The following is a 13,198-nucleotide window of genomic DNA, read 5'->3' as shown; positions in this document are numbered from 1 at the left end:
TCTTCTTGAATGTAATTAGATATCATGCCGTTTCCACGATCCCTGGGGGTATATGAACCAGTCCCGGAGAGATACTTCCATGCTTTTTCAAGCGGTAGAACAAATCGGTCGTAGTAGCGGACAGGAGTAGCTTTGCCTTTCAGATTTAGCTCGCTTTGGGTCACCCATTTAGTATCTAGACATTCTTGTATCGCTTTTCGATGATTTGTAGAGCAATCATCCATATTCTTCACAACTCGGTCCGCCACAAACATATCTGTATTGGCAGTAGGCGCGGAGATCTCGTCTTGGTTCCGGTAATTTGAGATAGGTTCCAAGGCGTCAACTTCATTAAGAAGAATCCCGAGAGCGAGAAGGTTGGAGCTCCGATAGAAAACATTCACATCTAACAAATCTGAGGTTGGTAGAAGCTCTCAGAATTGCGTTGAGAGATAAGAGTGGTGTAATTTGGCGCGTTCGTGGTGGAGGTGAAGAAGGAGATTTGCTCTTCGCTCCATTTCCGAAGCCACGAGCCACTATGAAGTTGGAGTAGTGTATAAGCAGATACTAAGGCTAGTTTGTGTTTGTTTTGGAGACGATTTTGAAGGTTATAGGAAGCAATTCCTAGAGCGTCCTGGTTGGAGTTGTATCGGAGATGTGGAGTCGTGCAGATTGCTGTTTTAGTAGTGTTCTTTAATAAGTGATAAATTCTAGACAAGTGTTTTGTAAATGCCAATTAGAAGAACTAGGAGAAATGTTAGTAAGGGGAATTTTTTGGCAATACTAGAGAGATAAGCTGCAATAATTAGAGAAATGATCGCAAGCACTGCAAGCAATAACAGTGCTATGGGAAGAAATATGAAAAGAATACGGCCCACGACATAACTGAGAATGGAAAGAAATGATGCAGGTGTGTCAAGCTCAGGTTCGATCTCCGGGTCGTAGGGAGGACGCGGGAAAGTATGGTGAACCTCTATTTCGAACCTTCGACGGTCATGAGCGATTGCACTGACTCTCCGCAGATTTTTGCACGAGCACTGCCTATCATTGTCCCGTCCGAGTCTCAAAAAGCGAGCAATGTCTGGGTCCATAGCTTCCTTTCCATATCGGCGGAAAGGTTTGCAGCTGTAGCATGCACGAATGTCTAGGTGAGCGAAAACTGCGCTCACTGTTCTTGCTCGCTCCAAATCATCGTACCGACCGCCGTGGTTTGTTAGATCAACAAATTGCCAGGCGCGCCATGAAATGGTGTTGCCCACAATAGATGGTTCAAATTTGAATTGATACCGCACACCAGCTAGTGGGCTTCCATCGTCGGGGAAAAGCATCTCGCCAAAGCACGTGAGGGAGCCTAGACACTGCTGTATCGGACGTTCGATGAGACGAGCGTGCTGGTTCGTTAGAAGATAAAGCGGTCTACGGCCGTTGATTGCTGCGCTCGATCGGGCCTTGGCAGTGAGCGGCTCCAGAACGTAGACGAGCGCGCGGTAACGATACCATTCTGGCCACGCTGGAAGGTTCCATATACCGATAGGAATCTTGATCTTGTGTTGCGAAAAGGCTTTGTGGAGAGATCTACACGAATGGCAGCCTTTGTAATCAGGAAAGTCCCTTCGTAGCAGCCGAAAAAACTCGAGCCGTTCATCAAAAGGATCCTTTGGGAGGGACGCTGAGAATCGGCTACCAATTGAGGCGTAGGTAAAACGACACGTTAGAGCAAGAGCCATGCCCGCATGAGGTGGTAGGTAGTCGACGATCTGGAGGAAGAGCTCCGCCGGTAATCGGACGAGCTGCGGAGTGCCTCTGGCACCTGATGAGTGGGCCAATCCAGCTGAAACTGAAGTTGAAGACGGGGCTTGAATGCTTTCTCTCTTCTCGGGCTCTGGGTAGTGGTGGGAGCAGTGCCCAGAGGAAGCGCGGCATGGCAATGCTGAGATGGATTTTTCCCAACCGTCAACGAAAAGGTAGTTCTCGGTAGACCAGTCGTAGGGGCTCATGTTTGAGTGAAGTTTCCTAGCCAGCTAGGAAAGCATTAACTTGACTGGGAGGAGTTATCGGGGCAAAGTCTCCAAGCTAGACTGGTACTGCGGTGCTAGCTGACCAAGGCAGATGCTTCGCGTCGGATCGGAAAGTTCTTTAACGACACTCCATGATGGTAATCTTTCTTTCTAGAGACGCCTTCTAGTTCTTTTCGATGGTGGTGGTTGTATCTTGATGGAGTTTAAAATATTCTACACGGACCCTGTCCCCGCACCAGGGTCAGGGGGTACTGAGGCGCAGCATCATATGGAGACCCTCTAGGCAACCCTCCATCTACATCAACGGCATGCTCGCCTTTCCTTGTTTTAGAACTCCTCGTTATCATCTCACGTCCTTTTCATCTATCGCATTGCGTTATCCTACTTCATTCGTTACGCTACGTCATGTCGTCTTCTGATGAATCTGACTTTGTCATTCTCGCAAACAACGATCTCACGGACTACAACGACGCGGGATATCTACCACAGAAGCCGGAAACTCTCGCTGCCATCGAGGCATGGCTAGCTCCGACAAAATACCTGTCCGAGAATAGCGAGTATCGCAAGCATCTCAACAGCCACTTAGACGGCACCGGCCACTGGTTTCAGAGCTCTAACCCGTATCAGAAATGGCACGATAGCTCAACCGTTGGCGCTCTCTGGGTCAAAGCCGTCGCAGGCGCCGGCAAATCTGTTCTTGCTGCGTCTACTGCTGCGAAGCTTGCTCGAGACGAGAAGGTGCCGGTCCTCTTTTTCTTCTTCCGCCAGATCGTCGCGTTGAATCATGAGCCCAAGTATCTGGTGCGAGACTGGCTTGCTCAACTACTTCCCCATAGTCCATGGCTGCAGAGCAAGTTGAAGACCTATGTCAAGGACAGCGCCGAAATCGAGACTATATCGCTAGATGAGATGTGGCGACATATATGCGACGCGCTCTCTTGCATGCCGAGGGCATACTGCATTGCCGACGCCCTCGATGAGATGGACCATAACAACGAAACCTTTCTCGATAAACTCATTTGCCTTGGTCAACAGAAGCCTGGAAACATCAAAGTCCTTCTGACAAGCCGCCCTGTTCCTCGCATTGAAATTCTGCTGCGGTCGCATGTCTCATAGGTTCGACTAGATTCGAAAGAAGTTGAAGGCGACGTCGATATGTATGTTGAATACCGGCTGAAGCCCATCGGGGGTCCTCCGACGTTCTACGAGACCTTGAAACCCATCATCTGTCACCGGGCGCAAGGGCTCTTCCTTTACGCTAGACTCGTGACGGATGAGTTGATCGAAGCCGTGAAAGACATCGACATCACCCCAGCCGATATTCCGAGAATTGTCGACAGCGTACCAGACAGTCTGGAAGATGTCTACACCAAGATGCTAACGGAGCATTCGAAACGATCCGGAGTTTCTCAGGAACACCAACTGACCATCCTGCAATGGGTCACCCACTCGACCAGACCTCTCCGTCTGATCGAGGCAGCAGCAGTAATGAAAGTTATTGGCGGTGCTGGAGAGACTTTAAAAGAGACAAAAGCGCTGGTTCGAGCCGCATGTGGGCCACTCCTCGAAGTTCTCGAGGACGAGACTTTGTCCGTTATCCATCATTCCTTTACCGAGTACCTTACACAAGCCGACCGAAAAGCCAGCCACTTTCCTATCATTACGCACGACGACGCTCATCGTTTGATGGCCATTACTTGCGTGAAGTATATCTGTAACGGGTGTCTGGAAGACTGGGATATCAGTGAGACAGTGGGCAAGAAGAGCCGCATGAAGAACGATCAGTCAGATAAAGAACTCAAGTTGAAACACCCATTGCTCGACTATTCAATCTCCAATTGGTATAAGCACACCACCAAGTCTATATTGGATGATGCCCTCATATCTACGCTGGATGAATTCTTCCAACGAGAGTCCCCCGCATTCAAAGCGTGGGTCGACCTGGGCATCAAAGAAGATGCCGCACCATCATTCACTCCCGTTCATGTCGCTGCTTGGACCGGAATTGCCAACTACATTCGATACCTCACCGTCAAAGGGGAACCTGCAAATGAAGTGGACAGTAAGTCGAGAACACCATTATCATACGCCGCTAGCCGGGGCAATTCCGATGCAGTTGCTGCATTACTAGAAGCTCGGATTGACGCGAATCTGGACGACAGTGTTGGCTGGAGTCCTATTCATTATGCTTCCATGGCAAATCGACACATGGTCGTTCGACTGCTTTTATTGGCAGGCGTTGATCCACGAACGGGCAAATCGCGAGAACACCCTGGTCGGCTCTGTGGCAATGCGCCCCGTACGACCGGAACTACACCGTTGGAGTATGCTGCCAAAGCCGGCCACCTGGAGACCGTTCTCGAGTTGGTACCGTACCTTGAAAAGACCGATTTTGAAAGGGCACTACATTGGGCTGCTGAAAATGGACGGGTGAGCGTCATCGCGGCACTACTCGAGTTGCCTGAAGTTGACGTTGATCACAAGTGCGAAGACTATGGCCGTGATGATACCTCAAATGAGTCTACAGCGCTTTTCCGGGCAGCTCGCTGTCGTGATCCGGCCACTATGCGAGTGCTCATCAACAAAGGTGCTAGTACAACCATCCGGCGCGTCAGTCGTGGGTGGGGTTATCGACGGCGGAAGGGTTTAGTGGGAGAAACTCTAATGCATGCGTTCACAGAATGTTCCCGACATCATACGGGTCCGGGGAGCGAAGATTCCCTGAAAGAGGCATTTGATCTGTTGGTAAACGCTGGCTGTGAGATCGACCTTGCCGACGACTCTGGAATGACACCCTTACTCTGCGCTTGTAAGAAAACTTACAACGATAGCTCCGCTTCTACGATTCTGATGCTTCTAAATGCTGGAGCAAAGGCGTCCAGCGTTGAAATCGACGGAAGCTCGGTGTTTCACGCGTACGGAAAGGGAGATTCAATCGAAGTGGTGGATGCGCTGGTAAAGCATGGGGCTGATGTTAATGCCATCATCCACACGGGCTGGCACGCTGGCACCGCAGCCATCCACTCCATGATTGGAAGTTACAACGACGAGGTGATCCTTCAGTTCCTCGAACACAAGCCGGATGTAAATGTCAAGGACAAGAATGGCGATACGGCCTTGCACTTCAACTCGAAAAGAAGTAGCAGCAAGACTGCTGTTGTAGAGAAGTTGCTCGAGCTTGGAGCAGACGTTAACGCGCGCAATAACCTAGGGCAAACGCCAATCCACCGCTTTGCGAGCAGTAACTCCTTCTCTGTTGGTAAAAGAGACGTGCCAAAACTCATTGCCGCTGGCGCAGATCTCAACGCGGCGGATAATCAGGGCAAGACACTCCTCTCACTTGCGCTTCGCCAATATCAGCCCACTAAAGCCGTTGGGGCTATCCTAGACATGGGAGCGGATATCAACGTTCGGGATCTCGAGGGTAGGAGTATTCTTCACCTTGCCCTTGCTACGTTTGACGTCGAACTTGTGGACTTTCTAGTCAAACGCGGAGCTGATCCCCTCGCCACGGATAACTCTGGAAACACTCTGTTCCACGAGATTGGTCGTCAGAGACGTCATTATGAAGAAACAAAGCAGTCAGATCTGTTTACAAAAATACTACAGCTTGGCGTTTCTCCGAAGACAAGAAATCACGACGGATACAATGCGCTACACATGGCTGCCGGCATCATTGAGGATGACGGCTCTCACGCCTTCTCGCCTCTGAAGTTCTTTCTCGGTCAGACGAATCCTATCAACGTCAACAACGGGGACAATCGCGGAGTCCGACCTCTTCACCTGGCAGCGTCACTATCCGAACATCATGTGATGCAACTACTCAATGCAAGCGCGGATCCATACGTACTCACCATCGAAGGCCAAAGCGCATTACATGTTGCTTCCCGGAACCGACAGAGCAACATTGTTGGATCTCTTGTGCAACGCTATCAAGAAGATGGGCGATTAGGCTTTATCGAAACCACCGACGGCCGAGGGAGAACTGCATTGCATGACGCTTGCCGCGCTGGTCTCCCGGAGTCGGTTCGGATTCTGCTCGAAGCGGGTGCACGTGCTGACAAGCTTGATCACCTGAGCCGATCACCGCTTCATGTATGTGCTGAAATTCTAGAGGAACGCATGTTCTGGCGTACAGATACAATTTCTCCTGGAGCGCGAAGACTTAACGCCGCAAACGTTCTGATCGGTGATCCACTGCGGCCAAATAAACTTGACACCAACACACCTGAATCTCAACGGTATGACAACGTATATGCAGTAGAATACGAGCATGAGCTACTGCGCGTTCGTGAGATCGTCCGGCTTCTCTCAGACCGCGCTTTGAAGCAAGAGGTGAGCATTAAGAGCTTGACTCCATCCCCACGCCAAACTCTCTGTCCACTCCAGCTTGCCATCTCAAAGTCATGTGGCCCCATGTTCGAAGAGCTGTTAGAGTTGGAGAAAGACCAAATTAAGAATTCAAAAGTCGGAGAGGAGGAGAGTAGCTGGTTCAAGCCGAATTTTCAATACTCCCGGATACGTCGAGATGCTTTTGCTCAGGCCACGAATCAGGTCTTGGCAACTGTGAAAGAGATCTCGGAACAGCCAAAGAATTCGACAGGTCTCTGCGAGTTGGTAAATGAATTGCTTGTACTTGGCCATGAGAATATCGTACCGGAGCTCAAGACACTAGGGTGGGACTTTGTCGAATTTACCCGTCACGGCCCTGCTGGAGCTAGTGCAGCATGCTCAGCGACGCACATGCTGGCTGACAAAGGTTATTCCCACATTCTCGAACGAGTTGGTGCTGGAGTGACGCAGTACGACGACATTGCGTGGGCGAAGTCGATGGAGACGGAGAGAAATTACAACGTGGGAGAAGTCAAACCCATCCTTCCTGGTGCATGTGCCAGAGCTCTCCCTAATCTTCCCGTCGTCAAGGTGCTCGTCGAAAAGCTAGGTGTGGACATCAATGCTCAGCTGAGAAGTCACTCGTACCGCCCCCGAGGTGGTTACCAAGACCAAGTGAATGCATCGTCCCTGCATATCCTTGCCGCAGCAAGTCATTGGTGGCAGTTCGAGGCCCTAGAGTTTCTCCTTGAACGCGGCGCGAACACTGAAGTACGAAACGAGATTGGAGAGACACCGCTCCATGTCGCCTTGACATGTATGAACGAAACGCGAAAAGACAACGACCGTTTTGTCGAGGCACTTTTGAAACACGGCGCGGACCCAAACGCTGCGGATCAAGATGGAAAAACCTGCCTCTACTACGCCACGACAACTCCACGCCTGATATCGCTCCTCGTTGAACGCGGCGCAAATGTCAATGGCGGATCCAAACCTCCCCTCATCGAAGCCATAGAGAATCAGAATTTAGACGTTGTCCAATGTCTCCTTGCTGCCGGTGCTGATGTCAACCTTCCCTATGCGCAAGAACCGCCCGACAACCCAACCTGGGCCTCCAGAAACGCCAGCAAGTTTTCAAAAATGTACCCTCTTTACCAGGCTGCATTCCTGGGGACATCAGTGAGTAACAACGGAATACAGAAGAATAAGTCCGTCGCTCTAGTCAAACTTCTCTTGGAGCAAGGCGCCGATGCTTATCGCATTCTAGACGATAAGACAACGATCATCCATCAGATTATGGAGAATCCCGGGGCAACTGTAACTCCCTTGCTCTCACAGGCAGCGTTACAGTTAGAGTATCGAGATCCGTGCGGTCGTACACTCCTTCTATCAGCGTGTAGGCGACCTGGTATATATTCTGGAGAGTATTCCCTCGAAAATGGCGCTATCGACAAGCAGAATCTTATCACTCAGCTCGTGGACCGCGGAGCCGACATCACAGCCACCGAGAACGATGGCAAAGGGGTCCTTCATCTCCTCCTCGCAGACTGGGACAATTGCAAAACAGGTAACCTCAGCGCTCTGAAGCTTTTCATTGAACGAAACAAAGATTTAATCCACGTCCGCGACAATAGCGGGTGGAAACCTCTACACATCGCCCGCCGTGATCAAAGCTGGGACGCGATCCGTGTGCTGGTCGATGCTGGCGCTGACTTGCGGGAACCGGACCCGTTGTGCAATACCGCGCTGCATTACTTCTCCAGATCAGTAACCGCAGCTACGCACGAACTGTGGTTGGAATCTTTCCACAAAGGTGTCGCCATCGACGCGCGCAATAACGCCGGCGAAACGCCCTCGTTCGCCTTCTTCGCGAACGTGAGCCTGAGGCCGAACAGTTACGACTTCCTCCTGAACGGTGATATCACCCTGGCGGAGTTCTTTGCAAAAACAGTCAATGTGTTCGAAACTGTTTTCTTAGCAAATGGCGCGGATGTCATGGCCAAGGATAACGAGGGGAGGAGCTTGCTGCATGTGGTTGCGAAGCGAGTGGAGGTGGAAGACATGCCAGGGGAGGACACGGAGAATGTTATTAAAGAGCTATTTCAGATGTTGGTCGATATGGGTTTGGATCCGTGGGAAGAAGATCATAGGCAGATGACGCCGCTGGATGTGGCGGCCGTATGTGGGAATGAGGAGGTGTTGGCTCTATTTAGGAGGGATAAGTAGATGTGTCCGAATGGTCGACTTGAGTTGGTCTATCTCGATTCTGAAGCCATATAGTCTCATATCCTACCCAAAAATCTCTTTAAACTAACCTCCGTAGAGTCTGACTAATAGCTCCTCTACCAATACAAATGCGCCCTAAGCATCATGACTCATCCTCCATCTATATAACCCAAACCACCACCACTCCACTCTATCATCCTTCAAAGACCACCTCGCACTGCGAAAATGCCTCTCCCAACCTCCCACACTCGGGATCTCGAATTCTCAATTCTAGACGTCTTCACCTCCACCCGCTTCGCCGGCAACCCCCTCGCCATCGTCTTCCTCCCCCCAACCTCGGAATACAACCCCACCCAATCGCAACTCCAAGCAATCGCATCCGAATTCAATCTCAGCGAGACCATCTTCCTCCACCAGCCAGATGATTCAGACATCACCCACGCGATCCAACGCGCCCGCATCTTCACCTCCACCCGCGAGATCCTCTTCGCGGGCCACCCCACCATTGGCGCAGCCGCCTACCTACTCATCCAAAACCCGCGACAGCATGTGCTCAAGTCCCTAGTCCCAGGCGCGGGCCCCATCCCCATCGCCCTCGCAGACGGGAAGGAGGGCTTCGTCGAAGCAATCGTGCCGCATACGTACCACGAGCACGCGCAGCGCTGTCCCGCAGCAAGGCTGTTAGCGCTGCACTCTACCCTAGCGCCATTCGTGGGCGCGGAGCAGACGTTTCCGGTGGTGAGTATCGTCAAGGGGATGACGTGGGTGCTGGTTGAGCTCGCCTCGCTCGAAGCGCTCGCGGCCGCGAAATTGGGGAATGCGGCGGCGATGATTATGGGGGACGGGGGGCTGCTGGATGAGGGGTGGGAGTATGTGGCGCCGATGGGTGCTTATTTCTACGTTCGTAGCCCGGAGGGGGAGGGGGTGGAGCAGGGTGTTGAGACGGTGCGGACGAGGTATATGGTGAGGCAGATTGAGGATCCGGCGACTGGGAGCGCGGCGAGCGCGTTGACGGGGTATTTGAGTTTGAAGGAGGAAGGGGAGAGGGGTGGGAAGCGAGGGTGGAAGATTGTGCAGGGGGTGGAGATGGGGAGGCGGAGTGAGATTGGGGTCGAGGTCAAGGTTGAGGGCGGGAAGATTGAAGAGATCGAGATTAGTGGGACGGCGGTTGTGGTTAGTGAGGGGAGGATTAGGGTGTAGGTAGGGGTACTAGGTCCTTTGATAGATTCAACATCTCCAACTTGTCTACTTTAACGGAGGCAATCCACCGTAGGTTAAAAAAGCCGCTCGAGAAAAGAAACCCCCAGAGTACTCCCTAGAGTATTTCATCATCGATGGTGTGTATACTCTGCAAACTTTGCTTCTAGCACTTCGAGGTATCGAAATAAATCCAGAGTAAAAGATTCACACGTCTAGCATGTCTATATCTAGCGGCCCTCGTTCAACGTGGCCGGCCATGCCTACTGGTTGCTTCGAAATTCCGAGAGTGCATCGAGGGACTCCAAGAACTGGGTCGACAAGTGTGCAAGGGTCTTTGAAAGGTATTCTAGCAACGTGAGTCTCAAGAAGCCAAATGAAAATCGAGAAAGGTGACGAGTGGGCCTACTCACAGAGCCCCAGGCACGTGCACCAGGCTCTGAAGTGAAGGAAGCGTCGTGAATGTGGGTTCGACGCATTCACTGCGCTGTATTTGCCCCCGCCAACGCGCCTCTTCCTCTATCTTTTGTAATATATAATAACAAAATAAGAATCTCAAGACCCTCTTTCTTTACCATACCGAACCTCAACACCATCTACCACACTGGAGCACTTTTTAGCTTACACGCGCGAGAGAAACATTGCTTATCTACCATTGCCACCAAAATGTGCTCCGTCGAATGGACAGCCTACTCCGAATGCGGCCACAGGTTCGCAAATATTCAAATTGTATGCGCCAATGGTTCGAGAAGCCGATGCCGCCGTGTAGGGGAAACTGTAGAGCGGACGAGGGGCCTCTGCCCCGGCTGCCGTGGGGAGATCACACCTGATGAGTATTATTGGCAGCGGCCTAAGGATAGGAGTTGGGTCATAGGTAGATAGGAGCTAGATGCGGAAACGACTGAAGCGAAAACCTGGAATTTTCAAGGATATGGACCGGACATAGGAGCAGTAGCAAGTTTTCGGAGAGCTTTAAAAGCGAATTTGATTTTTGAAAGCCGAAGACTAGCAGTATAAAGCAGATGATCTCGAAAATTGCCGTTGTATTGGATGTGGACTACCCAATTACGCACCGTTGACACCATTTACCTTTGATCTCGACTTCATTAGAGGCTGGATATACTTGCCGAACTGATCTAGCCCCACCAAGAAGTCGTCGAAAGTCAACATGACCCCTTTGACGTATTCAACTTCTGCAATCTCGTCGAGCATCCTGGCGATGCTTTCGTAGCTGCCGACAAGGGTGCCACCATTCATGTTGACGAGATCGCCGTTGGGGTCGGATGCGGTCAGGCGAGACGCAGTGGCGCGGGCGTCTTTTTGCTTGTCTGAGGTAGCCAGTTAGCGTCTAGATAGATAGAGTAGGCGTGAGGGAGACACTGCTTGAGCAAAAAGCGGTGGTTATTACCTTGGCTCGTCTGGCCCTTAACCCAAGCTAGAGCATCGTAGTCAGTTCCTTCGCGATACAGGTTCCACTTCGCCCATGCCTTCTCGTCCGTCTCATCAGGAATGCACATCATTAATACCTATAAGCGGGATCAACAAATGTATTAATAGATTACGGATTGCACGACTCGGCAAAGCAAGCTCACCAAACCGCCCACATCCCTCCCCGTGCTCTTCGCCGCCTCAATCAACCTCAGGTGCGTTTCTTTGAAAGCAGTGGGCGTATTGATTCCTTTTCCGCTCGTGAAGTTATAATCGGCGAACTCGCTCGCGAATTTGGTTCCTCGATCGCTCTGGCCAGCAGCGATAATTGGAATCTTGCCCGTTGGCTTCGGGCTAAGCTTGCAGTCTTCCATCTGGAAGTGGGTGCCCTTGAAGTTGCTGACGCCATTTCCCCAGAGGTCTTTCATGACCTGCACGTACTCCTGAGCGTAGTCGTAGCGGTAGCCGAAGTACTTGTTGCCCGGCCAGACGCCCATTTGTTCATACTCAGCTGCTTGCCACCCGGTCACGATGTTGACCTATCGAGATGCCGTCAGTATCAACTGTTCCAAGTGCAAGGCTCAATTGAGGTGATATATCTCAAGAAGAACGCAACTCACACCGAACCGCTCCGGCGCAATGCTATCAATGGTCACCGCCATCCTTGCGCAAATCGCCGGTGGTAGTGTTAGGATCGCTGTACTCGCAAACAGCTTGATCTTCTTCGTCACCGCCGCAATGCCAGCCATTAGTGTAAAGCTCTCAAGGTTGTGATCCCAGTGTTCGGTAACGCCACCGAAGCCCCGAAGCTTGATCATAGATAGAGCGAAATCGAAGCCGTAGCTCTCCGCCTTCTGCACAACTTGCTTATTTAGCTCGAAAGAGGGCATGTAGCGCGGCGCGGTGGTGGAGATCAGCCATCCATCGTTGCCGATGGGGATGAAGATTCCAATGTCCAGGTTGGGTGCCATTGCTGATTTGGTCACGTGTTGGTGCGATAAGTGGGGGTATGTAGTCGTGAGGAGGAGCTTGCAATATGCTGTGAAGACGTTATGGTTGAAAGGGGAGTACAACTAATCTTGACAAGTATAGGAGGGCTAAATGGAGCTTTATATGTGTCTTGAGTAGTGCTATCGGGTGGTCTTGCTCGTCCCCGATCTGTGATAAGCATCATCGGCTGTCTTCCGCCCGATGATCTGTAGCGTAGTATTGCTAAAGGCTTGCCAGTGGGGCTGACTCTACAATTATTACGAGGTTTAAGAAGCGGAGATTGGGCAATCTGATGAGCACGTTCGACACACTTGTTTGTCGGTGTCGGATTTCACCATGTTGTTGTATTCTACGCATGTATCGGTGTCCTTTTATCAGTAGCGGGGTGAGCTTAACTATAAAATCCTCGGTTCAGAAGTATACACATGTTAAGTGATGTCAAGGCTGCCTCAACGCCTGGTTTAGGAGCGGTCTTCCTGAAGTTTACGAACGCACCCCCCGATTGTATATAAGCACGTGACCTGGAGCTGTTTCTTCTACTATTCTTTAATTTAAACGATTACACGGCCAGGAAACTGCATCTTAGATCTTTATTGCAGGTCATGCTGTTCGTTTAGCAGATCATAATGTTGCCATGCAAGTAGTGTGCCCTATTTTACTAGGACGGAGATGAAAGGAGAGCCGCAACGCACGAATATCCGGTGATAGGTTTCGTACCAAGTGTAGGTGGTCAAGCCAGGCAGGTCACTTGAGGTGCTCTATCAGAGAAGCAGCGTGCAGTGGTGATAGATGTGGAAGCAGGGGTATAAGGATGAGGCTGCGGGTGATGTCTCGATGGTGGTCAAAATCGCGGGCTGCTGACAAAGCAAATTCCCACTTCTGTTCCCGACTTCATCGAACTCATCTCCACTCCCGCTCTTTTCCACCATCAAATATACTAGAGTTACAGTGCTATAAGGGTTATAGTTTACAGAAGCCAGGCCACGGTCGAAGAACCCGACCATTCGCCTCATCAATTGGTATACTGT

General features: G+C 51.1%; 6 protein-coding genes across 6 annotated transcripts; 4 read left to right on the top strand and 2 right to left on the bottom strand.

Annotated features, from left to right (window-relative positions):
* Positions 1 to 483: 483 nt before the first annotated feature.
* BDZ99DRAFT_495208 (uncharacterized protein) lies at positions 484 to 1,976 on the bottom strand (the record flags this gene model as incomplete). Its single annotated transcript, XM_033723360.1, has 2 exons — positions 484 to 724; positions 1,149 to 1,976. The coding sequence occupies 2 exons, from the start codon at positions 1,974 to 1,976 to the stop codon at positions 716 to 718; spliced, it is 837 nt and encodes a 278-aa protein (XP_033582421.1). The 3' UTR covers positions 484 to 715.
* Positions 1,977 to 2,402: 426 nt separating this feature from the next.
* On the top strand, positions 2,403 to 3,113 carry BDZ99DRAFT_516176 (uncharacterized protein; the record flags this gene model as incomplete). Its single annotated transcript, XM_033725049.1, has 1 exon — positions 2,403 to 3,113. One exon carries the CDS (start codon positions 2,403 to 2,405, stop codon positions 3,111 to 3,113), a length of 711 nt encoding a protein of 236 aa, XP_033582420.1.
* Positions 3,114 to 4,041: 928 nt separating this feature from the next.
* On the top strand, positions 4,042 to 5,444 carry BDZ99DRAFT_409360 (ankyrin; the record flags this gene model as incomplete). The annotated part of the gene is made up of 2 exons (XM_033716542.1): positions 4,042 to 4,235; positions 5,076 to 5,444. Coding segments are annotated over exons 1-2 (414 nt in total), but the record flags the coding sequence as incomplete, so codon positions are not given.
* Positions 5,445 to 6,161: 717 nt separating this feature from the next.
* On the top strand, positions 6,162 to 7,546 carry BDZ99DRAFT_435790 (ankyrin; the record flags this gene model as incomplete). The annotated part of the gene is made up of 2 exons (XM_033717498.1): positions 6,162 to 7,471; positions 7,530 to 7,546. Coding segments are annotated over exons 1-2 (1,074 nt in total), but the record flags the coding sequence as incomplete, so codon positions are not given.
* A 1,122-nt stretch (positions 7,547 to 8,668) lies between these two features.
* Positions 8,669 to 10,024, top strand: BDZ99DRAFT_196395 (Diaminopimelate epimerase-like protein). The gene is made up of 2 exons (XM_033713202.1): positions 8,669 to 9,892; positions 9,972 to 10,024. Exon 1 carries the CDS (start codon positions 8,781 to 8,783, stop codon positions 9,753 to 9,755), a length of 975 nt encoding a protein of 324 aa, XP_033582417.1. The 5' UTR covers positions 8,669 to 8,780; the 3' UTR covers positions 9,756 to 9,892; positions 9,972 to 10,024.
* A 691-nt stretch (positions 10,025 to 10,715) lies between these two features.
* On the bottom strand, positions 10,716 to 12,187 carry BDZ99DRAFT_435788 (putative pyrimidine monooxygenase ruta). The gene is made up of 4 exons (XM_033717497.1): positions 11,801 to 12,187; positions 11,345 to 11,719; positions 11,161 to 11,278; positions 10,716 to 11,080 (listed from the first exon to the last, which is right to left on the bottom strand). Exons 1-4 carry the CDS (start codon positions 12,149 to 12,151, stop codon positions 10,818 to 10,820), a joined length of 1,107 nt encoding a protein of 368 aa, XP_033582416.1. The 5' UTR covers positions 12,152 to 12,187; the 3' UTR covers positions 10,716 to 10,817.
* Between the last annotated feature and the right edge of the window lie 1,011 nt (positions 12,188 to 13,198).

This window comes from Mytilinidion resinicola (genome assembly GCF_010093595.1).
Source record: "Mytilinidion resinicola strain CBS 304.34 unplaced genomic scaffold BDZ99scaffold_3, whole genome shotgun sequence".
NCBI classification, from domain to species: Eukaryota; Fungi; Ascomycota; class Dothideomycetes; order Mytilinidiales; family Mytilinidiaceae; genus Mytilinidion; species Mytilinidion resinicola.
The sequence above is the reverse complement of the archived record's forward strand: the minus strand, read 5'-3'. Positions and strand labels throughout refer to the sequence as shown.